The sequence below is a fragment of the Perca flavescens genome, chromosome 11, assembly GCF_004354835.1.
Source record: "Perca flavescens isolate YP-PL-M2 chromosome 11, PFLA_1.0, whole genome shotgun sequence".
NCBI classification, from domain to species: Eukaryota; Metazoa; Chordata; class Actinopteri; order Perciformes; family Percidae; genus Perca; species Perca flavescens.
The window spans coordinates 17,237,985-17,265,768 of record NC_041341.1 but is presented as its reverse complement, the minus strand read 5'-3'; the positions used below and the strand labels follow the sequence as shown (position 1 = coordinate 17,265,768).

The 27,784-nt window shown below is 40.1% G+C and overlaps 1 protein-coding gene across 3 annotated transcripts; it reads right to left on the bottom strand.

Annotated features, from left to right (window-relative positions):
• On the bottom strand, positions 1 to 27,540 carry dcaf6 (ddb1 and cul4 associated factor 6). Of its 3 annotated transcripts, XM_028591014.1 has the most exons (21): positions 27,128 to 27,540; positions 20,945 to 21,006; positions 18,856 to 18,948; positions 17,170 to 17,355; positions 16,951 to 17,064; positions 16,330 to 16,465; positions 14,568 to 14,779; positions 12,743 to 12,836; positions 12,019 to 12,138; positions 10,931 to 11,296; positions 10,390 to 10,575; positions 8,022 to 8,081; positions 6,148 to 6,334; positions 5,461 to 5,570; positions 3,972 to 4,302; positions 3,761 to 3,802; positions 2,980 to 3,118; positions 1,780 to 1,936; positions 1,597 to 1,685; positions 640 to 745; positions 1 to 485 (listed from the first exon to the last, which is right to left on the bottom strand). In XM_028591014.1, the coding sequence occupies exons 1-21, from the start codon at positions 27,222 to 27,224 to the stop codon at positions 427 to 429; spliced, it is 2,946 nt and encodes a 981-aa protein (XP_028446815.1). In that variant the 5' UTR covers positions 27,225 to 27,540; the 3' UTR covers positions 1 to 426. The 3 variants fall into 3 exon arrangements, with proteins under 3 accessions (XP_028446815.1, XP_028446816.1, XP_028446817.1); XM_028591015.1 differs by lacking the exon at positions 3,761 to 3,802; XM_028591016.1 differs by lacking the exon at positions 10,390 to 10,575.
• Positions 27,541 to 27,784: the final 244 nt, after the last annotated feature.

Sequence of the window (27,784 nt, the reverse complement as noted above, 5' to 3'; positions counted from 1 at the left end):
TTAAAGCATTCTCCAAGTATGTTTTTACTTAAAGTCCTTGTTTACATGCGTAACTGCCGGAGCAGCACATCAACATTTTTTAGCTTTGTGCTACAAATTCAAAATGTCACACGTTAACACTGATCAAAGCTCACTTTCTCCTAACAAAATAATATTGCACTTAACATCCTTGCACACCAGCCACCATTATTCTCACACTTAATATATATTTACTGACATCCTTGCCTGTTGCATTCACACAGATGTAGTTTATCCTCATACAGAAACATCAGTAAGAAAGTCATCTTAAAAAAACACAGGGGGGCTAGAAATGACACTAATTTTCAAAAGGAAGTATTCTACACTATACTTGTACAAATCTCAGGGTTTTTTCAAGAGCTATACAGCAAGAAAAAAATGTTTTCTTTAAAATACATTGCCAGCAGGCTACTGCTCATCCTCATTTTCCTGCCCTGAACCTTCGGAGCGATCACCTTCTAGTCGATCTGCAAGAAAGCAAAAGCAGATATTAAAGAGGGACAGATAAACCAGAAGGTTTAGAAGGAAAGTCCTAAGAAAAACTGTGTCTGTGCACATAGTGCATTAATATTCAAACTATTTGCATTAATTAAAAACAAAAGTGAGTTTATGTTTGTGTACCTGATCTGATGTGATTTAGGGAGGCCAACATTCGGAGCATGAAAGAAGCCGGGACTGTGATTGTGTTCCTAGTTTCCTCTAGCATAAGCTCGTTCCGTGTTATTACCTAAAAAGAAAAGAAGAAAAAGAAAGATGAAGAAAGTGATGGTAAAGGAACGTGAATCTGACAAATTACAGGAAGAAAGGGAAAACTGTCACGTCTGCTTTTTGAAAAGAAAAGAAAAAGTCAAAAGGAGACATTTTGGGAAATTAGTGACACTTGACTAGATGAGAAGGTTTGGTAACTATGAAGCCAGCAGCTAGTTAGCTTAGCATAAAGACAGGGGAAACAGCTAGCCTGGCTCTGTCCAACAGTAACAAAATCCACCTACCGGCATCTCAAACCATATATAACAACATTTTAACTTTTTTTAAATTTTTAATTTTTAATGTCAATAATCTCACTAATTAGCACGGTATATATAGTTGTATGTTTAATCTGTACAAAACCAAAAGTTTAAGAATGTTAAAGTTAAAGCTATATTGCATAGTTTCTGCCCCCAGGAGGAATTCTAAGTAATGACAACAAAACTGTCGGCGCGTCCACATGATACAAGCCTTCCGTGACCGGCCCCCCACGCAGTTGCTAGTAGTCAAGGAGGACACGGAGGATAAAAAAAAATAAAAAAAACATGATGACTCTTCAGAAGAGGTAATTATCTTCACTCGAGCTTCTGTGCGGGAACCGAGTCACACAATCTTCTGAACATAGCCATAGTGAGAAATACAGAGAGAGTTGTTTGGAGCTGACAGTCTTCATGAGCTTTGTAGCTAATGAAGGCAATGGCTTGCATTTAACAGACGTTCATTAATATCAAAAAGTTACGCACTGAAGCTTTAAATAAACCAGCACACTCAAATAAACCAATCAATCAATCAATCAATTCACTGATTTGACACATCTATTGGCAGACATACCTCATTAGCCAGGATTCTGTTGAAAGATGCTGACTGTTCCAGTGGCGACCAAATCTTGATATCATAGTCTATCCCTGAAGAAGCCAGAACTGAAACAGACCAGAAAATTTAAAGTTAACATCTGACGGAACATCACCTTGGAGCAGAGGATCATGTGCGGTGCAGAGTGACAGTGGGACTCACTGGGGTCGTACGGGTGCGGCTGCAGGCAGTTCACCACGTGGTTGTCTGCTTCCAGCAACATGAGGTGCTCCGCCGTGTGTCTGTCCCAGATGAAGATGTGGCCGCAGTCCGAGCCGCTCATCACAAAGTTGTTGCCCCAAAAACAGGACTCCTTTATCTGGACAAAAGAAATAAAACCACCTTGAATTTTACACTGTTAAAGGAATAGTTCAACATTTTGGTAATCGCTTATTTTGCTTTCCCTCTGAGAGTTTGATGAGAAGACACCACTCTAGAAACAGTTAGCCTGGCTCTGTCCAAAATCCTGAAATACACCTCACTAATTGTTTAATTCATACACAAACAGAAATGTAAAAGAGAGGGAGTTATGTGGTGTAACTATTTTCTGACAAACGGCAGTTTATCCATCCGCCCAGAGCTCATCTGCAGCTTCTCTGACTGCAGCACAGGTACAGGCATAATTGGTACCAAACCTGGCAACCTCGCAGTAATGACAACAAGACCGCAGAAAGTAGTTACCAGACTGTCGTTTGTCAAGAAGTAGTCACAGCACATATTTTTTCCTTAAACCACAAATTGTCGCTACTTTTACTTTTTTACAAACAAGTCACAAAGTTTAATTATTGAACTTTAGAGATTAGCTGGTAGGGGCCATTTTTATTTATTTTTAAAAACTTTGGACAGACTGAGGCTATCCATTTTCCCGTTTCCTGTATTTATATACAAATAAACGTATTATTATTATTTACGCTAAGCTAGGCTAAGTGTCTCAAGGCTCTAGCTTCATACTTGAAAATTGCTTATTCCTTATGAGGTCATAAGGAGCAAGGTTACCTCCCCTTTCTCTGCTTTGCCCGCCCAGAGAATTTGGCCCACCCATGAGAGAGAGACCTCATGGCTTTCAAACGAGCAAAGTGGCAGTTGGTCAAGGCCACACCCCCACCCTCCACCGTGGCTGTAATTCTGCACCAAGGATGAATTTTGGGAAAGAGACTTCAGATACAGTATTAGGGGACCACTAAGGTTTATATAAAAGCATCCAAAGAGCACCATGTCATGAGACCTTTAACACACAGACATGAGAGTGGTATCGATCTTCTCGTATAACTCTCAGAAAGAAAGCAAGTATTTCTCAAAATGTCAAATCATTCTTTCAAAAAGCCTTTAAACTAATATAATGTAAATGGTTGGGAGATGTACCATTGTCCTGGAATTGCGGTGGCCTTTATAGACCATCTTGACTGAGGGTCTCCTAATATTCTGGGTCTCGCTCTCCTCCATCTCCCTTCGTTCTTTCCTCCTGCGAAACAGCTCCTGGATACGAGCGGCTGCTGAGCGTCTGAGAAACACAAGAAAACCAATATCAATTTATACATGTGATTATAAAGCTTCCAAAAAATAAGAAGAGAAAAAAGACACACAAACCCATGCTGGTTCTGATGCTTTCGGACCCCATGCTTTGAATCTTGAGTGAAATGTATGCTGGTATAATTAATTCAACCAAATAAACCCCAAGCTAGAAAGCAGCCACTTTCAAGGCAAAACACAATCTAACTTAATTAAGCCCTTTATGTTGGGCAAAGTCTTGTCCATTATCCATATGACAGTAGTGTCACTTAATCAAATCCACACTTGCTCATGTAATATACTAGTTGAAAAAAAAAATCAGTCCTACTGAGGAAATCAAAACTGTATATCTTTTCCATCATGCACACATTCTTTGTTCATTCATCTCTCTTCTGTACAAAATCTTCAAAATGCGGCTGTTATGCTGCTACTCACACCATCTGTGGAGTCAGTACTCACATGCACATCACTCTAACTCTACAGTTAGCTGTGTGTATATTAGTTTTTTTGTGAGCGAAATGACCAAATCAAGACAAAAACCCGTTATCTTCATCATGTTGTGCTGTTGAGTTTTAATGCTCTGCTGCATGTCACACACCTGACAGGTTAGATGCTTTTAGTGCAAACACTTTACCTGATCATCCTATCTCCTACTGCAGATCCTCTGGAATTTAATCTAGATTTGTCGTAAAACAGTCAATGGGAAGGCATCACAAAAATTTAGAATACCCACCCTTTAAAAGTGATATTACACAAGAGCAATGAGATAATGACCTGCATTCAAATACATGAGGTTGTTTTCTTGCTTGTAGTGAGTGAATAGAAACAAGAGTTGTCTAACGTACCTCTGACCCTGACCTCTGAACCTCGTTGATGGGATGAGAATAGGATCGTCGTCGCTGTCATCAGAGTCCTGGTTGGCCCGGGCAGGCTGACTCTGGCCCTCCTCTCCCTCCTCCGCTCTGGGCTCCGCTCTCCTGCAGCCTCCTGAAGTGTCCTCCATACCCTGCGGCTGACTCCTCTCCACTGCTGAAGAAGTCACAGTGTCCCCCTGAGAGGAGCCCGCCGCTGGGGCCTGAGCCGAAAAGCTGCCGGCAGCACTGGAGCAGGAGGCGCCACATGGCGGCTCTGTGGAGGCGGCTGTGACAATCTGCTGCCCCGAGGACACAGAGGGAGCTGAGAAGAAATACATATAAAAAAGGTGTGTAGTAAGCGAGGCTGTGCAAAGATTGTTAATATTTAAACTCAGCTGCCAAACAAATATAACCCCTTCTTCAGAAGCTCCGCCCTCTAGATTCACAGACCGGTTAGGGCCGGCACATTCACATGCTGCCTCCCCCCCATTCCCGCCCCTATCATTAACTGTTGCCGCCTGTTGCTGATTGGCTGGAACTGTGTTTTGCTCGTGCACTCCTTTCGGTTTGTTTTCCATTTACAGAGACAGGGCTGTGTATTAACACAGCGCACACAGAAAATAGAGAGTTGGGTGACTGTGAGGAGATATTTGCTGAATTTGACAAAAAGTTGTATTGGATTAACATCACTTACTATACCTTTAAAAGGTCTCATGACATGGTGCTCTTTGGATGCTTTTATATAGACCTTAGTGGTCCCCTAATACTGTATCTGAAGTCTCTTTCCCAAAATTCAGCCTTGGTGTAGAATTACAGCCATTAGAGCCAGTCCCACAATGAGCTTTCCTTAGGATGTGCCATTTCTGTGTCTGAAGCTATTGAGGAGGAGAGAGGTGGGGGGGGGGGCAAGGTGGAGGGTGGGGGTGTGGCCTTGACCAACTGCCACTTTGCTTGTTTGCAAGCCATGAGGTCTCTTTCTCATGGGTGGGCCAAATTCTCTGGGCGGGCAAAGCAGAGAAAGAGGAGGTAACCTTGCTCCTTATGACCTCATAAGGAGAAGATTCCAGATCGGCCCATCTGAGCTTTCATTTTCTCAAAGGCAGAGCAGGATACCCAGGGCTCGTTTTACACCTATCACCATTTCTAGCCACTGGAGGACCATAGGCAGGCTGGGGGAACTCATATTAATGTTAAAAAAACTCATAAATTGAAATTGTCATGCCACCTTTAATACATGTCAGGACTTTGTAGTATTAGTGTTTGTGTATATTTGTATGTTTGTTTCCACAAATCACGTCTTTGCTGGCCTCCAGTGGTTTAACTTCACATCTTCTGGCTGTGATGTACAGGTGCACATGTTCTGACCACAACCATCAGTGATGGAGTGTGTCAGAGGTGAAACTGGCTTGAAACTTTTTTACGATTTAAAATTTGATTTCAAAGTCTGTCAGACAGATTTTCATGATGTTGAAAGACTCACATTGCTCTGACACTGAAATCTCCGTCAACAGACTCTCTCTGCTCTGTGCAGCCACAGCCTCAGATATTTTGGGACCTCCACTGCCCAAAGAGCTGGATGTGCTACTGCTCCTGTGGAGGAAGATAAAAACAACGACTGAGAGTCTCTCAAGCCTCTGAGGGTTTTTAATTGTTCCGCAATAAGGAACGTGTTGTACAAGGCTGATGCATCTGTATTCACTACATTTCTGTCAAATTCAAAGAGGGTGAACATCTTTCTGCTTTGCAAAACTGTAAAGGAACCAGAAATTCTGCATCAAACGTTAACTTCATTACAAAATAAAATGAAAACAAGCAACAAAGCTCTGCAATTACACTCAATTGTTGATGCAATGATCCACAACATATTGGCATGAAACTGAAGAAATATAGTTTCTAGAACAAATATTAATATCAAAGGCTGTTTTTCAATTGGTTAGTAGTTGGTATAAGGCAGCCTCTACAGTAGAGGGTCCATTGTCACATGCTTCAGGAATAAAGAGCTGCTATATAAACAAAGTTGACAATTGTGCAGAAATTATCATTTCATGCTCAAATTAATAAACTTCCATCAAAATAATCAACATAATAAATGTGTTGGGAGAACATAAAAGTTTCCCAATGATTTTAAAAGAGGCCTTTTATCTCCTTGTACTCAGAAATCACGCACCACTCATCAGTGAAGTCCAGCTTAATGGTACTGGTGGTGGTTCCCTCTGAACTATAGTGTAGACTGAGGACTGGCTCTGCTGCGCTGGGTCGACTGGTACCGCTCGAGGTGGAGGTGGTGGGAGCACTGGTGCTGGCTGGTACAGAAGCAGGTTGATCAGGAGGTGAACCTGCAGCTTCTGCTGCTCCTGTGAGAAAGACACAGGCAAAGCAAGCAAGAATGATTTATTGTAAAAAAAACTATTCTTATAGAAAAGCTTTGGGCTTAGAATGATTCCCCCCTGTTCACAGCATGTATTTGGTTGTTTAAAAGCACAATAAAAACATGCAACCTTCTGCTGCATCACTTCCCATTGATTTACAACACAAACATGCAGCGGACATCAACAGAGCGGACAAAGGTGGACACGCTGTAATGGACGACTATCACCAGCCACAGCAACAAGACAGAAACACATCAAGACACAAGAAACATCACGTCAAAGCCCCTGAAGGATCGTTATTAGGCGTGTAACAACCTGGTTTATAGCAGATTTTTAAGGTGTTGGGGACAATTTATGTTTAACTCCTGAACCAAATAGTTCCCAATGAAGACTGATGGCAGCGACATTTGTGTTTTATCAAGATTAACGGTGACATTGTGTCTAGGTGAGCACGAAACATGTTGAGTTTTTAAACTGTCAACTTTTAGCTTTACAAAGATTTTTTTTCCCATTCATCATGGTTATGTTAATGTAAAAATGAGAAGCTTCACAAATAAAGTACTGTATCTCAGAACTATAGCTGCAATGATTAGTCAATTAATCAATTAGTTGATCAACAGAAAATGTATCTGCCACTGTTTTGAGGTCCCATACTGTAAAAAGGGAGCTGTCAATGTCTTTTTTGATTATAAAGCAGGTCGAGGTGCTAAAATATACTGTGAAAGTATCAAAATGCTCAATCTACAGAGAAATGCACACAACCCGTATTCAGAAACTGTGTCTATATAGATAGATAGATAGATAGATAGATAGATAGATAGATAGATAGATAGATAGATGGTGCCGCTGCAGTGCTGTTACAGTCACTTCACAGCAGCAATGACGGGGAAAAAACCCACAGAGGCTGACTGATCAGAGGAGACAGAGCTTTTCTTGGGATGGGGGCTTAAAGAGACAGGCGCTAAAATTGAGCGTTTTAGACAGAGGGTAAATACAGCTATATTCAGACAGGCCGTATGACCGTATATGTATTTTTTATAACATTAAAGCATGTAAACATGTTCTAGTAGAAACCCAAATGTAAGTAGTAACCTGAAAATGAGCATAAGGGACCTTTAAATAATCAATTAACCCTTTCAGTTAAGGTTTGAGTTAAAAAGGTGAAAAGTCACTATACGTAAATGTGATGTCAATTTCAAGTGTCATTCTGATTAAAAACAAAACAATGTTTTGTTGTTGTAATCTGAGTTCATTTAAGTACAGGTAAAGCAGTTTGTTAACTTAAGGACTCCTACCTGCATCATGCATACCAGATCAATGTAAATAAGTAAAAATTCAGATTTAATTTAAGAGATTAATAGGATTTAATCACATAGATGATTGTAATGAATTATTATTATTACTATTACTACTACTACTACTACTACTACTACTGTCATTATAGCATCCTTCAGTCCAAGTCCCAGTAACTTGGGTCAGATAGACACTGTCTATCTGCAGGCACAGAAATGTGTCTGGATATATAATGGGAGTAATGGGAAAGTAAAGTGGTGGACAGAGAGAAACAAGAAGCATGAAAACAACGGAGGACGAATGTGCAGAGGTTTGAGAGAAAGTGTTTGTGTTGATGAGGGAGGATAAAGAAGAAAAGTGGGTGGCGGGGGGGACGCACCCTGCTGTTCATCAAGAGTCATGGATCCCAGCTGTTTGTTAACCACAGATGAGGGGGAATCTGGAACACAAATGAGACCGACTAAACATCTGACACAGAGCTCAAACCTGAGGGCTTAACACAAGTCAGTGTGCACGAGGGTTAAAAACTTCAAAGTCATGTTAAAAAGAAAGCGATCCAAGGCCAAGCAGGAGGAGCTGTAAAATTAGCCAAAGGAGAGAAAAGCTTCATCTGATCATTTCACATTCACTGTATGTGCAAAATGATTATTAGAGATTAGTAAGTCTGAACATTCACACATGCTAACACGTCCTGCTTATAAATGATTAATTCCTGCAATGTTACAATAACCATCAAGCTCACCGTATGATATCACAATGGAAAATACAAACATAATAATAATAATAATAATAATAATAATAATAAGTGAATGTGATGGCAATTGTACGTGTCATTCTCTCTTTTGAATAAACCCCTGACTCCCTTTTAAAGATAATTTTTTGGGGCATTTTTGTCCTTTATTTGATAGGAAGACAGGAAAGGAGAGAAAGAGGGAATGACATGCAGCAAAGGGCCGCGGGTCGGACTCGAACCCTAGGCTGCTGCGGTAAAGTCTGAGCTTTAGTAGATGGGCACACTCAACCAGGTGAGCTAACAGGGCGCCCACTGACTCTCTTTTTTTTAAAGATTATTTTTTGGATATTTTAAGCCTTTATTATTATATAGGACAGCTGAAGATGGGAAAGGGGAGACAAAGGGGTAATGACATGCAGCAAAGGGCCGCAGATTGGAGTTGAACCTGCAGCCGCTGCAACAAGGACCGAGCCTTTGTACATGGGGCACACGCTCAGGCACGGACTTCCTTTTACATTAAAGTCAATAACTGCAATCTTACCGGGACAACCCTTTTAATGTCAAATCTCTGAATTGAATATCGTCACATTAACATAAAGGTTCAGAGAGAATAAATTAAAGTCAATTTTAAGAAATTCATCACTTAATTATCATCTTTTGTTCACAGAAAACACAAAACACAGTGAATGCACCACTTTTACAATATTAAAAAGGTGAAATATTATGCAAAATGCACGTTTTCCTGGCTTTTCTACATAAATATGTGTCCCTGGTGTGTCTAGAGACCCCCTACGTATGAGAAAAGACCATCCTCTCTCTTTCCCTCCTGCTCCATCTATCAGAAAGAGATCCTGATCATGTCAGATCACTCAATAAAAAGGATTTCTCCCCTTGCAGTGTGGGGAAAAAGAGGTTTATAAACGAAAAAGAACTTTGCACAACCACAATAATCATTGGACTGCATGGATAAATTAATTAATATTCAGCAAAATATTATTAAATAATAATTTTTAAAAATTACAGACTGCATGTGATAATAAGAATTTTAAGTCATATGCTTGTGCACTGTCAGATGTTAGAAAATAGGCAGCTGAATTCGCTCTCTAATAAATAATTAAACTGAAAAAATGTACATTCACTTTTGAGAATCGGCAGAGAGCTCACAATGGTCATTAATTAACTCCAAAATAAGTTTGAAAAACCATCACTGATGCAGCCTGATAGAGAACTAAAAAAACTCTCCTCCCATCACATCATTATTTTTCAACCTGAAGCTATTTGTGCACAAGAAGAGTATTGTGGCTCTTTCTGTGGAGGTTCTGAATAAAGCCACAGGGGACATTTACGTAACGGACACCAACAGTACGTCTTAAAAGACAAAAAGGCTTTTTCACTTTTTCACAGAGTCGAATCCGGGCCTGCTGCGTCGAGGAGTAAACCTCTAATCATGGGCGCCTGCTCTACCAACTGAGCTATCCGGGCGCCCGGCTTTTTCACTTTAACAGGCACAGTAGATGAAGCCAGTAATATCCCATGGCTGAAAAAGGCTTTAGTTATGATTCCAAAGTTTGAGTGAGATCAAACCAAAGTGAACCAAGCCCAAAAGTACAGACAGCTGATCAGTTTATATAATTCAAAACATGAGTGAACAACCACACGAGCCATGAGGACGCCAAAGCAGAGCTGGTGCCACTCGGGTAAAAACTCAAGCAACAAGTGGAGCGATGGAGTGAGAGCATTAGTGAGTGAGGGGCTGAGCAAACAGTGGAGAGGCGACACAGTGATTGCTACAGAGGTTAATAAGTAGAAGGTGCATTATTAGGGAATGGGAAGAGGATCACTGTGATATTTGTGGTCAGTTCTAGCAAGGCTGGGTCAATCTGGAGCCTAACTGTCTCTACAAACAAGACTACAAGTCTGCTTTTCCTACATAGAGGGTAAGATGGCAGGGGAGGGGGCCCAGGCAAACAGCCTGTATGGAGGGGAGGTGGGGGAGCTCGGAGGGGAGGGTAACCTGTAGGGGGATGCATCTCAGCGGCAGCAGCAGTAGTAGCAGCTCTTTCTGACTGTCTCTCAGGGGCTGCAGAGGAAGAAGAAGAACGGGCAGCTCGCTGACCCTGTCCTGGTGGGTCGCCCAGCCGAAGTAACCTCTGCAAACGCCTACACACTATACTTATGGGCAGCCGATTAGGACCGTACTCTGATAAAGAGGCAGAGGAAGAGAGGGAGAGTGAATGCACGATTAGAAGACTGAGAGGAAGGATGTGAGGAGAGGATTGAGAGCAGAGGGACAGGAAAATAAATGAGGAGAAGGACAACAGGATGCTGAAGGAAAAGAGAGTGAAGTGAGGCTGCTGCTTGAGTGGAGTGGCTCCAACAAACAAACACACAAACATACACTCCCACACACACTCCCCCCCTTCCCACACACACACACACACACACACACAAACACACACACGGGAGTTGATCTAACTCACTTTACTGAAGACTAAAATTTGAAATGTTTTTGTGTACTTTATCAAAGTGACATTTGTGTGCGTTTCTTCTCCTACCTGAGAGAGTGGGTTCTGGCGTGGGCGTGGGCGTTGGCGTTGGGGTGGGGGTGGGGGTGGAGGTCCCGGCCGTGTTGGGCTGACTCCTCTGCTCGTAGTCAGGCGAGGAGGTGAGGGGGGAGGAGGAAGGGGCCGAGCTCTCCACTGATGAGGAGCTGGAAGGAGGAGGTGCTGTGACTGTTGATGACGACCCTGAGGAGGAAGAGGAAGTGGATTTAGGCATGGCGGCAGCGGTGGCGACAGGACCGGCAGGTACCTCCGGGCCGTTTGAGCCCACGGGCCTCTCTGGGACGCTGGACTCCTGACTGGAGCCAACGGCAGGGGCAGCTGGAGTATTCGAGGCCCCCTCTGGACCGACAGCCGTTCCTGATACAAGAAAAGAAATAGAGGTTTACAATCTCTAGGATGAGGTGATTACTTTTTAATTAAATTTTAATTAAATTTCACAAAATACAACTCTAAACTCCACCTGCATTGTAAAATATGAATACTTTATGTACAGTTTCACTGTGCATTTGGGGTGCTGACACATATAGGTAAATGGATCCATAGTAAAATACATGGTGCTTGACTTTATGTATTTTCAGGGACAATGCACACTTATCAACATCACTGTAAAAGGCCAGTGTTTGCCAAATGGCTAATTTTCAACTGTTTTTGAACTTTTCTTTTTAACAACCAGCACTAGCTTATACAACAATAAACACATTTTATTATTTATAATTAAGTAATGTTAAAAAAATATGCTAACAGGTCAAAAACTGTAATAAATAATGACATGCAGCAGTCCATGCACCCCTGTAATTTATGTGTGAAACATCTGAGTCAAAATGTGAAGATCTGTGTTTACAATTTTATAGTACCTTTATTTAACGCTTATTTGTAGAGGGAAAAGTATATAGCAAGAGCAAATGCCACATAGCACAGCATTTATAGCCTAAGCTAATTGGCAAAAACTCAACAACAGAAATACAAAGAAATCAGCACAAAACTCACAAACAACACACATATACACAAGGACTTTTAGAGTGTGTGATTTGCTGAGTGTTGCCAGTTTTTCAAAGACGGAGTACCAGTCAATGTCTCACCTCTGGCTCGTGTCTGAGGTCGAGTTCCTCTGCTGCCCTGAGCTTCGCTGGCCTCCTCAAACCAACGAGACAACATGTCCGACATCCTCTGCATCAGAGAAACGTTTGGGCTCTGCTCTCCTGCAAGAGCGCAGGAGAAACATGTTCACGTTGGACGTAAGAAAAGAAACATGACAAAGTCTAATATGTTGGGACAAAATTGCAATATCGATCCAGACTCCACACAACATAGTTTAAAGAACTGTTGCTTCTCATGTGGAGCCTTAAGAATAAAATGCAACTGTTAATTTGAGCAAATATTGATTCAGTGACTCAGACTTGAGTTTTTGGTGATGCGTCATGAGACTTGATGTTTTGCAATTTGGACAATTTCACCCAGTGACCACTAAAGGGGAAACAAAGTGGAATAAAAGTGTGTTTGATATGCAGTTCTTGTGACATTGACATTGAAGTCAAACACAGACATGGTTTTCTGTAAAGGAGCAAACTACTTGGTAGCAAACTCCACTTGGTGGAGGCATCACATTTGTAACTGCTTACTTGTTTAAGTGGACAAGTTGCACAGCTCACTAAATATTGAATGTAGAGAAATTGTTATGCATTTAGAAAATCAGGGGGGGATGTTGTCTCAGAGCCTCGATAATTTCAGACCTCTGCTTTAAACTTACTGAGCAGGAACACGTACAGTACATGTCAGTTGCTGTACTGACTGCTCTGATCTTACCGTCTCTCTCTCTCTCACTCTCAGGACGAGCTCGGGGTCCAGTGTCAGACCAGTCACCTCGCAAACGGAGGCGCTTCACTGGAGGCTGCCTCAGCTGTAACACAGAGGAGAGAGGAGAGAGAGAGAGAGAGAGAGAGAAAGAGAGAGAGAGAGATTAGCAGTTTGTCAGTCAAAGCATGGTCAAAAATAGCTCCGCTGCCAGAGCAAAACACTGCTCATCTCTGTCAATGTCCTCTTTAAAGTGCCCCCTCCCTTCTGGCTGCACGACTGAGGTTGCCACCACTTTCCAGTCCCCTGGCTCTCTTTGCAGGGCAACAGGCTGCGAGCCAGAAATAGAAAAAGGGGGTCTTAGTGCAGGGACTATCAACTGCTTTACGCAGGAAATGTCATTAGGTCTGGTTATAGGCTGGAAGTGGTGAAAAGGAGCAGAGGCTGACAGAGATAGTAGAATAAATCAAAGAGCAAAATCCCCTGAAGAAATGAGGTTACAGGTGGAGAAAAAAAGGAGAGCGAGAGAGCGAGAGAGAGAGGTAATGAGCCTTTGCTTGGCCGTCCCCTCCACCTCAGCCTGAACTATTTTAAAAGATAGAGGAACACTGCCTGCGTCGGACGCTGTATTTGGAAAGGAATGTGTGTGGTGGTTGCATCTCGACACAGCTGAACTCACCACGAGGCTTTGAAACACTGGCACCATGATCCAGCACATTCAGACACACGCGAAGACCAGTGCTCGCAGTGAACACTTTCAAACTAAATGCTCACTCAAACAGAAATGATGACCCAGATACATTTGAGAAAAACACTTAAGAATACATGTTTTGATTTGGTTTCAATCAATAATCCAGTTTGCCTTTTCTTTCTCAATCACTGTGTCTCTTCCCCTCCTCTCCTCTGTTCCTCAGGGACATTTTGCTCCACTCACTGCACTGCATCAGCTGGTGCAGATTTAGTAGTCTGCAGTACACTTAGAGAAGCAGACTGCCACAACAAGGGCACTTGTTGTGTTTGTTTACAGTATTAATAACATCCCGTTCACTGCCTACATGGAAGACTCTGCTGGGCCACACGTGCTTATGTTTATTTTCTATGGTACACATACAAATAGTACCAATTGGGTACATCTACATAGGATACGCAGGGTTTAATCATTATAATGTGGAGTATATGAATGTTTAATGATACAGGGCTATATATTTATTTACCTGCTCACAAGCCCTTTCTGCAGCATTGATTTCTCTGCATCACATTATTTCTATATATTTCAATTAGAGCTGAACATAGTAGTCTATTAGCTAGTGTGTTAGCATGCTAACATTTGCTAATTAGCACTAAACACAAAATACAGCTGGGGCTGATGGGATCGTCATCAGTTTTGCAGGTATTTGGTCATAAAAAAAAAAGTTTTGCAAAAAATAACATTTTAACCTGATAATGGCGCTGCATGTAAAAGGAAGGAGCAGGAAGTTATTACAATTATTCCTGAGAGGAACGTATAGACCAATTTCATGGCAATCCCTCCAGTAGTTATATATAGATATTTCATTCAAAACCACAAATGTGAACCTCATAAGAGGAAAAGGATAGCAAGGGGGGTGATCACCAAATTCAGTAGGATTCATCATCTGCGAAGAATGAATGTCAGTGTACAGAATTTCATGGCAATCCATCCAGTAGATGTTGAGATGTTTCAGTCTGGATAAATGTGGTGGACTGACCGGCCAACAGACTGACATTTCCATGTTATAGCTACAAACATACAGTTCCTATCAGGATTCATGTGATGTTTTATGAGAGCTGCATGACAAGAGTCATCACTATCACTCACCTCCTCCCTCCTCTCCTCAGAAGGGCCCTTCAGCTCTCGCGCCTGGTCATCTTTAGGGTTGAACAGGTAGATGTAATCAGACGAGTAGCTGACCAGAACCTCCTGACCGTCCTCGCTGTAGCACAGAGAAGTCACGCGACACGACTTGTTGGACAGGTGAGCGGGAACAAACCTCACGCACATGCCTGTCGTCCCCCGGCCCATGTAGTTACCTGCGGATGAGAAATAGAGTCTCTAACTATCTGGTTGATAAGATGGAGAAATATGCCCCTGGTGGAGCCTTCAGATCCTCATACTCTCTGTTGCTCACTGTACCAAAAACCAAGACAAAGTTCTGGACCAAAACTGTGAAATTATTTGCCTCCGATTCTGAGGACAGCTTTAATGCTCTTGTTAAAAACTTTCTTTGTATGCATTTTAAAGTTTTAACTCCCCAAGACCAACAAAGTTGATTACATTAATGTTGAGCTTAGATTTTAAAATGACTACTACATAGTACTAGGGCCGAAATACAGCTCTGATCTGCTGCTATGTTATGAACCTGCTCCAAACATCTCTCTGTTTGTTTGCCAATGCCTTTTAATATATAATACATTAAATTATGTTTGCTTATTTATTATCACATTTTAGCCAACTGACATCCAAGTAGGGTTGGGTATCGTTTGGTTTTTTTTCGATTCCGGTGCTAAATCGATACTTTTAAAACAGTGCCGGTGCCTAAACGGTGCCTGAACCGGTACTTTTCAATAAAGTTTAAAAAAAAAAATAAGAAAAAAATTAAGGGTAGTAAACAACAGTCAGTGAATTGTTTATTGCTAAGGCCATGGTCAAAATTAAAGATTTAATAATAATGTAATAACTATAACAATAACTTATTTTACCAGTAAATTGCTGTTGAACCCCAGATGGGAAAAGGGTATTTTACAATTACTGTGAATGCACCACGAGGCTACCTGTTTTAAGTGAATCTGTGTTGTTTAATTCCGACAATGGCAGCTGCAAGTGAACGCACCGTCTGTGTTGTTTAATTTCGACAACGGCAGCTGCAAGTGAACGCACCGTCTGTGTTGTTTAATTCCGACAACGGCAGCTGTGAGTGAACGCACCGTCTGTGTTGTTTAATTCCGACCATATAAACATACTGTATATCTATGAATTGCGACAACTGTTACATCCCGCTGTACAGTCACACTTTCCACTGTTTAACGTTAGCTGTCAGCATTTTAACCGTGATTAATCCAGCTGCTAGCTAAAGGTAGGCTAACGTTACATGCTGTCAGGTGTAGTGTAAAGTTGAGCACCAAAATGAGGCACCGAAACTTTCGTTCTTATTCGGTCTCGTTACTACCGTTTACGTCGGCACCTGTTCCCTATTGGCACCGAGTTTTGGTACCCAACCCTACATCCAAGTGAGGTTTTAAATTAAATTTTACTGGATAAATGTATAGATCCCAAAGTTTAAGATAGGTCATTAAAATATTGAAATATCAAAAATGTTTTACCCAGAGAGGAGCCCCTCAAACCTGATTCATCTGTAAGCTAAGCTTTACTTAACAATAACAGCTAATAACAAGAATATTATGCCAACAAAAATAAATATTAATATAAATAGTCTTTTATTGCTGTATTTTGTTCCTTCTCAAAAACAACTGTAGTGACTTCAAATATACAGTGGGCCTAAAAGCCAATGTGAATCTACTATATCATTAAATATAAAGAAAAGGAAGCTGAGTGAAAGATGTCCGCCTGCAGGACAGTTTACCTGTCGCTCTGGTGCCCAGCATGCGTCGGTCATAGATCCGCACTGAGCTGTCAGAGCAGCCGACAGCCAGGTAGTACGGCACCAGAGGAGAAATGGATATAGAGGTGGCTGCCCTTCGACAGTTTATCAGGATGTCCTGAAATCAAAGCAAACACAATGGCACAAACAAATTATAAAGTCAATGAGCCCTTTTCTAAAGTCAGCAGCAACAGAGGTGGCATTTTAAGAGTAAGAGTATTTACAGTCATATAGATTTGAGGACAGTTTCGTGCAGCTATTCGGGCTCAGACAAAAATATTTTCAATAGGTTGTTTTCCAGCTGTGGATGTCCACTTGTAACACGAACATGCTGTATGGTAGTTAAGAGGGAGGGGTAACAGAGTCTGGTAAACTTACTCTGACAGTCTTAAGGTCACGCGTACCGAGCTCCAGCAGGAAATAAGAGAAGATGCAACGCAGTATAGAGAGACGCACACACGCAATAACGTGCCAGTTTTTCCACAACAAAAAGAACTAACAGATCCCTAAGTAACCATACACTAGTGATACTGAGACCCCCAGTGTCAATTCATGACGCATCACCAACTGAAAGGAGAAAAAACATCCCAGCTGTCACCGTACATCTTTGCAGTCTTCTTTAGTGCAGCTGGTCTTCGTGCGGAGGTCAAACCATCGCACCGTGCCGTCCTCCCCACACGACAGAAACGTGTAGGGGTCATTTGGTACCGTCATAATCTGACAAAACAAAAAGAGAGGCTGAGGTTAGGAGACAGAAACCACAAAGAAGAATCTCATGTATGCTCTGTGAGATGTTTGACCAGCGTTTCTCGTGTTCAGTACCTCATAAGCTGTTCCATAATGGCAGGTGAACTGACACTGTCTGTTGTGCTCAGGACTCTTCTCGGTGTTGGTGTAGTAGATGATGCCATCTCCGGAGCAGGAGATGATCTCCTGATCGTTAGTGTGGGGCATGAATTTAGCGCTGAAGATATTCGCCCGGTGACCTGAACGTATGGACTTCTTGACCTGAGGAAGAGAAAATACATGATGGCTGAATGGGAAGTAACTGACGAAAGGTAACCTCCCAGGTCCCACCGTCACCTAAACACACACACACTTCCTGCACCAAGTTTATTTGGGTGCTCTGCTTCAACAAAAATAAGAATTGCAAGTGTTTGTTTCCCCTAAAACAATTTCAGGGGAAAAGTGGTGTTTCCGTGGTATAAAAACCGATATTCTAATAATTTTCAGCTTAAAATTAATGATGAACATGAATCTTTAATAATAAAAAAAAATCTTTATTTCAGAATCTTTAATAATAATAATAATAATAATAATAATAATAATAATAATAATAATAAATCTTTATTTCAAACTCACAAGTAGGTCCATGACAGGAAATATATAAAAATATACATCCATACAAAATACTATACATCTGTCATATTAAAAATGTGTGTGCACGCTGTCCTGCCAACGTTTTCTGAAGCAGCTCTTCCTATACTAGGACTTAAAGCAACACTAGAGAACTTTTCCCCCTTCGGTCCCACTACAGGTTGGAAGCGGAATTGTCCATTACATTACATTGTCCAGTTCATTTGAACTACAGATCTGCCACCTGATCTGGCTAACTTGCATAATGTAATGTAATGCACAATTCCGCTTCCAACCTGTAGGGGGACCGAAGCGGTAAAAGTGCTCTAGTGTTGCTTTAATAGAACCTCTATGATGCTATTTTTTGACTCATCCAAACAACAAATAAATGTATACATTAATTGCCTCAATAGTGCCTCACTGGCACTATGCTATCTGGCAGAAGGCCTGGGGACAAATAGCAAGGACTAATAATTACCACGGTAAGTTTTATGAAGTCTGATCTCATTTTTAATGTATATAAAAAGAAAGAAAACATAAAAATATATATTCCTACTTTTTTTTTTTTTTTTTTTTTTTTTTTTTTTTTTTAAATTGTACTACTTCATTTATGTTGTATTTATGTGGTATTGTGTTCATATTTTGTGCCACCTCTTTGTCTGTCGTCCATTTTTGTTTTTTCTCTTTTGTTCCCAGATTTGTTTTGTTTTGTTCAGTTGGCTTTGTTGGCCGTTCTACACTGATTTACTGCAATATGTTGTCGGAAAACTTGAATTACAAATTTTATTTATTTACAACTAATAAACTGAGCTACTGACATGTTTTGGTGCAAAAGCTGCATCAGGGAATCGCCAAAATGATCAAAACATGAGATGGGTCTTACTCTTTCTCTCTCTATTTTGAGGAAACAAACACATATATTAATTTCAAAAAACGTATAGCACATGAACTACAGCTGTGAAAACCGCTGACACTGAACTAAACTACACTACACATTGGGACCCGTCCTATTTGTACCTGACTGTAGTGTTTCTAAGTGACCGACAACACCAGCTGCTATACTATATATATATAATTGATTAACATCTGGCACCCAAAACTCTCATGCCAACTGCTTTTTGTTCAAAGACAACTTTCTTGATGACAACTTACCTTTTTGTTGTACGGGTTGGAGATAACCAAAAAGGTGTCGTCTGACCCCGACAGGAGATATTCACCGGTGTCATTCCAAGATATAGTGTTGACCTGCGGAGAGGATTAGTAACTTGGATTATGCAAAGATGTTTGCGGTTTCCATTAGTGCTGAAAGAGTTAGTTCATTAAAGTATTTGACTTCAAACTATTTTGAACTAAAGTGAAACTTTGATACCAGCTTCTCAACTCTAAGTGCTTACTTACTTTCTTTCATTTGATAGCATTGTAAATTGATAAAAAAAAATAACAAGCATTTTGAAGACGTCACTCTGGGAAAATGTGACAATTTTATAGAGACCAAACCAGAGGCTCCTAACCTGGGGGTCTGTACCCTCATGAGGAGTCACAAGATAAGTCCAAGGGGTCAGGAGATGATGATGAAGGGAGGAAATAAGAAAACAAACTGTTCCTACACAGAATTACATTTAATTATCTGTTTTTTCTCTAATCTGTGCTTTGATTGTGAAATGTTGCTATAGTTTCACCATTTCAGGCTTAAAGAATTATTTAAATGGAACAAAAAAACTAAATCAACTGAACTACTCACAATACATCCAATTCAATCAAATCATGGTCACACATATAATCCGTCCATGAATATGAAGTGTAGCACAAGAAAATTCACAGTTGGCTGTCACTCCGTGGATCAATATTTCATTAACCCCTGCTTGTTGCAGCTTCAGTGTTTTCATCATCACACTTTTGCTCTTCATTTCCACAGACTCCCACTGCTGCAATAAGTGAAATGACACTGCCTGCCCATCCGTTTACAACATCCTGCAACCTGAACCAGAGGCTCAATATTAGAATACATTTTAAACTGGGAAAATTTAATCGATTTTGATCATCTGAAGTAAAATGGTATCAGATTGTGTAGATGAATCTATCTTGTCTTTCGCGTGTGATGAAAGATTTAGAGGCAGACGGTGAGAGCAGATTCAAACGAAGGCATGAGGTGATCTTAAATCACAGGTCTACCTTATGTAATATGTAATGTGTAATATGTAATATGTGGAACAGTCTTCACCTTCTATAGGCAGATTTGATCAGGTCTGCTAAAAAGTACATCTACTTTATATTGTAAGGTTTCCTAAAACTTGTATTTTTACTGTGTCAACTGGGAATAAACTGCAAATCTCTCATTCTTCGACCAACAACAGCAAGTTGTATTTTGCAATTGATACAACTACTACCCTGTTTCCGTTAATTTTGCAAGGTTTGGTATGGCTCTTTCTCGCCCTTTCAGACCGATTTAACCACCTCATCCAACACCTGACACGGTTGAGGCATGCTGAGCCACCAATACAAACTCAGACCATCCACTTACTGAGAGGATGCAGCGCACCACTGAGCAGTGTTGCAGTTTATTGAGGACAACAAAAGAAAAATGGGTGACAGCTTCACATGGCCAAACATTGTGGTTCTGGTAATTTATTTTTATGCAAGGTGTCTGAAGGGGTGTCTATGTTTGGTGTATTTTGTAAAACTTAAAGTTTCAAGTAAAGTTTGAAAATAAAATATTTAAAAGAAAAATGCCAAAAAAAACAAAAAAAAAAAAAACGATGTTCAGTTGGGTCTTCACCTTCAGTTAGGGCTAAAACGATTATCAAAATAGTTGCATTATTTTTCTGCTGATCAGACAAATCAATGACTCAGCTCTACCTTCCGTATCTGGGTCTTCTTTATCAAATATACTGTACCTCCACTCAAGCTTGAAAGAGCTAATATATAAATGACATGCAATAAAAATGTTCCTCTAATCCTTTTTAAGACGAGGCGGGAATTGAAGTGACGCTCTCCTGTGGTTGCTGTGGTGTTTTGACCGGACTGACGTCCAGGCTGATAGTGTGACAGAACGTGTGACTGTCCGCTTCAGGTTTCTCAGTGGTATTAACCACCTGGCCTGAAGTTAAAGATCTGCTCTCTGTCAGACACTTGGGCTTCACAAAGTGGTTGAAAAAAGTGGCATGGTGTGTTGTTTTTCTTTGCCAGACGACAAGAACTAATAAAAAAACGAAAACAGATAAAACATTTTTGGGGCACTTACACAGCCATCATGTACATTCAGTGTCCCTTCAAGTTTCAGTCTCTGGACAAATTCTCTTCTACCTGTGAAGAAAAAAATAAATAAATAATAATAATAATAATAATATTTAAAAGACTGACAGGTTTTTGCTTTATTTCTTATCCTATTGAATGATAGCCCCCATCTATCTATCTATCTATCTATCTATCTATCTATCTATCTATCTATCTACTTCTCCATCCATCCATCCATCCACCTTTGTTCTTTGCTTCACTCCAGTTAGGTACAATAGTAGTTCTGTAGACTGGTAATAAATATCACATTATACATTTGGATTCAGTGTTTCCATAGCATGTACCTATTCATGCAGGAGAAGCCTCTGTTGAACTCTCTTGTGCCAACAAATAAAAAAAAGAGAAAAGCTTCTGATGGATGAGACTATAAATGCAGGAAAAAGTGGTCTGATAAGCCCGTACTTTTAGTATACATATTTCTGCTGTATCAGGAAATGAGTGAAAAACATGTTCTCTGAACCAACAGCTCTTAGGAGAATAAAGGGACAATAAACACACAAATTAAAAAGTAAGATTTGTTGGGGATTTGTGAGTTAGCAGCAGCATTAACTCAATTGTGAGGAAAAGACATTTTGATCCCTGGATCAGTTACTCATTCGTTGTTAGAGGAGCCGCTTCAGGATGAGATGAAGTATCTCATACTGAAGTCATAATTCTTTGAGTTCTTTCTTCAAAGAGTTATTACTCATCATGCAATAATAAAGTCATTTTGTGATACTTTTTCATCACTTTTCCGATATGAGTTGTGTCCAAAATCCACATTACACACCAACTGCTCTAAACATCTATTTTTGGTACTTTTGCATCTCATTCGTTCCTGTACCTACTTGGTCAGAAAAGGAAAAGTCCACTTCTAAGCAGATCTACTAACTTCTCACCCAAAACCATTTTTTTCTATTTGCATTCGCACTGGCCAAGTGGCCATAGGGACAATAGGAGGGGTAAGGGAGTGATGCAAGCATGGCAACGGTCTTTATAGCGTTAAAATCAGAAAACAAATACTCCTTAAAAAAGTATGAACTAAATACTAAATCTAATATAGCATATTTGTCATAATTTAAACAAGTCTCCCAAGAAACGTGTGTGTGTGTGTGTGTGTGTGTGTGTGTGTGTGTGTGTGTGTGTGTGTGTGTCGTCCGGCCAACCCGAAGGGCACGCTCCAAAATGACAGTTAACCACAGGTTCCCGTTGATCTTATGATGGACATGTGTTGTGATATTTAAACAAATGAACAGTCAACGGCGAAATAAAAGCCTCTTATTTATGAGAGCGGTCTGAGAGACCTCCAGCTTACAGCGGGGTCTCGGAGCACGACTGTCTGTGCAACGAGCCAGCGGCCGGGGCAGGCGCCTGCTGGCTGTCGCCTCACTTCAGGGAGCTTCTCAACTTCGAGAACTTTGAAGCAAATTGTTAATTCGGCATAAATTTTTGCAAGACTGCCTATATTTGAAATCTAAACAGTTTAGTCTCGTCTTTAAGGTACTCCATGGGCTTGCTCCACCACCACTGTGCCAGTTTATAAAAAAGAAAGATAAGGTCAATAGAGTAACCAGAGCAACCACCAGAGGGGATTGCATAGTTCAATTTAGAAAAAGTAGGATTGGAAGCACAGCCTTTTCTATCAGAGCCACAATTTTTTGGAATAGTCTGCCCAATGAATTAAGGGACTGTAATAATCTCTCTTCTTTTAAAAAACATCTTAAATCTTGGATTAGGGACAATTACAATTGTAATCATACACCAAATACTTAAACAATGAATGTAATTAAGCTGAGGATTAGATGAGGTGAGCAACATATTGTCTGTTTGCGGGTATATTCATATTGTTTTAAAATGTCTGCTGTATTTATTAAATTGCTACTGTATTTCTTAGATTTATAGTGTATTTGTATTGCTTTTTGTATTTTAGGGTGCCTGTTAAGACCTGGCTAGGGACAACAGATGGAAACTAGCACTTGTAGCTAACTCTGGCTTGTTTACAGCAAGTAATTTGTCTGTTGATCAATGAGCATTGTCCCTATCAAATAAATGAAAATGAAATGAATGAATTTCTTGCCTAAAATTTCAGAAGTGAATTTAGTGATGAATAAGATGGCGAAAATTGTTAAAATTGTCCCGTTGTTGGTCTGTCTGTACCGGAAACCCGACCCTCGTTGACCTAGGTTCCTATGCGGAAAAGGGAACAGCGAAAAGACCCTGCCCTGAAGCAAGAGCTGAAAGAGTTACAGGAACTGTGGCCAGAGGAACTTTAAAATCCCCAAATTGGTCCAGTCGGAACAAGATAAAAAAGGGTTCTAGGAATTGCAAAAATCCCTCCGGTCGGAAAGGGACTTATTGTGGTCGTCTCATTTTGGTTCTCTTTGTGGTCATTTTGCATCTCTGTAGTCATTTTGTGTCTCTCGTTAATTGTTTTGCGTATGTTTGTGGTCATTTAGAGTCTCTTCGTGATCATTTGTTTTTTCCAGCAACATTTTGTGAGTTATGACCCCTGAGCCCTGGGCCCCTGTGCCTGAGCCCAGTAGTCCCATTCAGTAATCCATCCATGGCCACATATGAAAATGGTAGACTAATTATATGAAAATATTCTTACTACAGTCATGATCAGACGTCTCACACAAGATGTTTTTCACTTGTATAAAACATGCTTGAGAGATATAATTTAAAAAGTTAATTACAACAAATGTACTAGTATTAACTAACTTTTGGTATGACAAAAATAGGGAGTGTAAGCATGTTGGTTAAAGATGGGTATGTGAATATTGTTGTTTAGGCTCAGATACATTGTGAACCCTGGTCCACTTTTAACTCACTGGGTTCTTCAGGTACCTCGTGCCAGGACTGAACTTGGAAAGACTTGTGCAGCAGCCTCGTGGAATCTCTTGCAACATGATCTAAAACTAAATACTTCTATATATCACTTGGACGCTTTAGGGCTCTAATTAATAACCGTCCACTGCTCAACCTAGTTTGAACTGATATTGTTTGTTGTTTTGTGTACTTGTATTTCTATTTTAAGTGGTTTGTTACTGATTGTGTGTGATGTCTTTTGTTCAGGCTTGGCATCATTGTCAGGTGATTCCCAGAGTCTTAAATAAGGGTTTGAAATTAAAAATATGTCAACAAATTATTATTTTCACTGTTAATCAGTTGCTTCTTTTTAAAATTACTATTATTAATCAATTAATTTTATGGTTTATAAAAAGTCATAATTAAAAAAATGTCCATCACTATATTTCACAGAGCATAAACAACAGTCCAAAACCCAGAGATATTTGATTTACAACAGTAAATCATCTCTTGAGAGAGGCTTATATCAGAGAATGTTGACATTTAAACTCAAACAAATTACTGATTGTCAAAAAAATATTTAAAAACTGAACAACAAATAAATTTACAAATTGTACCTGAATGTGACAATACATAGTTTGTGTTTGGCCAGTTATACATGTAAATAAGGAAAAGTAATAAGAAAAAGTTGATTCGGACAAGCCTAATGCATAGGAGTAGTTCTATCTCTAATTTAACACCTATGCCAATATGTTGTGTTTTACCAGAGTTACTGGGTGTGTTTTTGGAGTCTACGATCAGCATGTTAAACAGGGATTAATGTCATTATTAACACTTAAATCTTGCTTAAGTTCAGAGAAAGCCCTAAGGTTACACACACATTTATTTTAACCCCCCCGGAAGTGTCTCTGGAATTCAATGTTGACCACTACTTGCTGCCCCCATCCCCCATTTTAAAGCTAAATATAACCTACAAGAGCTCAGACCCACACATCACTGCATGTATCCCTTAACCATAACACAATAACAGCTCAAACCATATCTCAGTCAAGCTAAATACAGCGCTGACTAAACCTCTGGGGCACCTGTCCCACCTCTACAGGCTTATAAATCTTCAGTCAACCAGGCTGACTGTTAGACAGGCCAAATTGCAGACAGGTCTTATAAACCTCTCTGTCTGCCAGCAGCGCTGTCCTCGGTTTACACCGCGGCCACTGTTGTTTTATTATATTATTCTCTCACAACCAACACAGAGATCGGCATGCAGCAAAACATAGGTAAAATCTCACTAATGGGGACTATCACTGCAAGTTGACTCACATTAGTGAGTGTTATAGTTTTGCCCTTATTACGCTTAAAACATAATAGTAAAACAAATACATACATCATTTTAAACCACATGGCACAGCTACCTTTACACACACTAAAATGAATCTTTCAACCTAGTATACTGACAAATGCTCTTATTTATAAGTGCCATAATAACATGCCAATGTATCATTATATCTTCTTGTGAGACGATTTAAACACTGCAGTGTCATGCAAGTTTTAAAAACATGTTTTAATAAATAGAAGCAAGTATTATTTTTATGTGATCTGTTAGTCTTGTGAAGTTTGGAGCTGAATCAGTCACCTTACTTTATTCAATGTGGGAATTTCCCTTAAACAAATGAAGAGTTATTAGTGTTTTGATACATTGGCCTGATATTAGGGGTGGGAATCACCAGAGGCCTTACGATAACGATATCATCACAATACTTATGTCACGATACAATATTATTGCGATTTTAAAGATATTGCAATTAGAGATGGCCCGATACAACTTTTTGGATTCCCGATACCGATTCCGATACCTGAACTTGCGTATCGGCCGATACCGAGTACCGATCCGATACCAGAGTGTCATATATTTCATTATGTTTTAACAGCTGTATACTACTATTCCTGTATGGATGTGATATGATTTCTATCTTTTTTGTCGGTCTGGCTCAGGTTAAACTCTTTGTGAAACATGAACAAACACAAACAATGAATGCCCCAGAACTTTCTTTTATTCTCCAGTTTGACAGTCAGTTATAACGGAAAAAGAACATAAAAAAACGAATTTAACGTAGATTTTCTTCAGGGCTTTATTACATGGTATCGGATCGGTGCATAAACTCCAGTACTTCCCGATACCGATACCAGCGTTTTAGGCAGTACTGGTATCGGTATCGGAACATCTCTAATTGCAATATTCTGCGATATATTGCAATTTATTACCTTTTTTCCAACTTCAATTTTTTTCCAATGATGTCCCCAAAAGAAAACTTTGTCAACATCTGTTTTATCTAAAAAGATAAATTTATCGGTTTGTTCATCTCACTTCAATTTTATTGCTGCAAAATGGGATTGTCAAGCAGACAAACTGACCAACACATATATAATAAAAGATCGATACTTGGCGTCTGTGTATCGATACAGTATTGCCACGGAAAATATTGCGATACTATGCTTTATCGATTTTTTCCTACACCCCTACCTGATATTATGTGCAATATTACACTATTTACTCCATATTTCTTTGCTTGATTCTATTGGTCTTGTGTCTAAAGTTAACATCAATTTTACAGATTAAAAATGCATTCTATGAGGCAGATGTATATCCCTACTTTACTATTCTCATTTGTGGTTTTCAGTTTATGACTGTTTATATGTCCCAGGTTGCTGTGAGTGCGTTTAGGAGAATGAGATCTTGAGCACTTGTTGCAAAAAGCACTTTATAATGCACCAGTCCTTTATAAATAAATTACATGATTGATCCCTGCTTTTATCTAAATTATGTTATGCAATTGTAGTGCTATACGTTTCAGTTCAGTTACACACATACATACATACATACATACATACATACATATACATGTATATCATATAATGGAAATAGCATCTATGCTGTAATTCCTGTGAAAAACAATGGCATATCTGAATGAGATAAATATAATTTTGCTGCAGCTATTACCTCACAAAAAGATGCACTATTAAGGATTATATATAATATGTAATCCCATCTAACGTTAGTGCTTAAGCTCTGGACTCTCACATCTCCGCTTTTACATGTGTAAATTAAATGTACAGGCGGTCACTGCTGTGTTTACACTTTGCAGAAGGAGTAACTTAGCTCTCTGTTATAAAGTAGATCGGAGCACAGTTCATGTTGGGTCTAGCTGTCATTGGATGTGCTTCAGCACCGCAGACACAGCCTTCAGTGGAGTTACCTGCCATACACAATGTTAAAATAATAAATGTTTTCTTGTCATCTCACCTACGTTGCCGTTAGCATCAAAGAGGCTTGTTTTGTTCTTACCTAAATAGTTGGTCCTGATGGTGTTAGGCTCGTTGTATCCAATTAAACGTTTATTTACATCCCAAACCAGGTTTCCAGAGTAGGACATTGTGACCATATGTGGGCTTTAATTAACAATAACATTGAAACTAAGCTAACCCGTTCCTGTTGATGTCGCCTTTTATCTATCGTTGCTTGGGTTTTGCCATGGAGCTCAGTCCCTGTGTGTCGGGACAGCGCTAACGTTAGCTGGCTGCGACACTCAACGTCTGCATCGCTGGAGGTGAAAGACTCGCTCCTGTCCTGTCTCCGCTGTCCTCATGAGTTTACATTCACTGTACTGCTGCTCTATGCGCTGCTAACTATCTGTCCTGCTAGCCTAGCCTGGTTTATTTCTTCTAGCAGGCAGCGGTCAGCTGTGTCCAAACAACGCGATAAACTACGTGTTTTGACAGGGACTACAGGGGCGGTCGTTTTAAGGAATCACATAGCTGTCGGGGCGGAGTGTATTCAGGAAAACTCGGAAAGTCCTGCAGGAAACATTTGCTGGACATTTTTTTAGATTTGAAGAAGTGGTGAAAGAAGTACTCGGATATTTTTAAAGTAGCAATGCCACAGTGTAGAAATACTATGTTGAAATTAAAAGTCCTACATTTACAATTTGACTTGGGCTAAGTA

Excerpts from the sequence above, each read along its gene's own strand:
- dcaf6 (XM_028591014.1), bottom strand. The coding sequence starts at position 27,224 with ATGGTCACAATGTCCTACTCTGGAAACCTGGTTTGGGATGTAAATAAA. Across the intron at positions 18,949-20,944 it reads TGAATGTACATGATGGCTGT|GTCAACACTATATCTTGGAA; the intron begins GTAAGTGCCCCA and ends TCCTCTCCGCAG. Across the intron at positions 14,780-16,329 it reads GCTGGGCACCAGAGCGACAG|GTAACTACATGGGCCGGGGG; the intron begins GTAAACTGTCCT and ends TCTCATCCGCAG.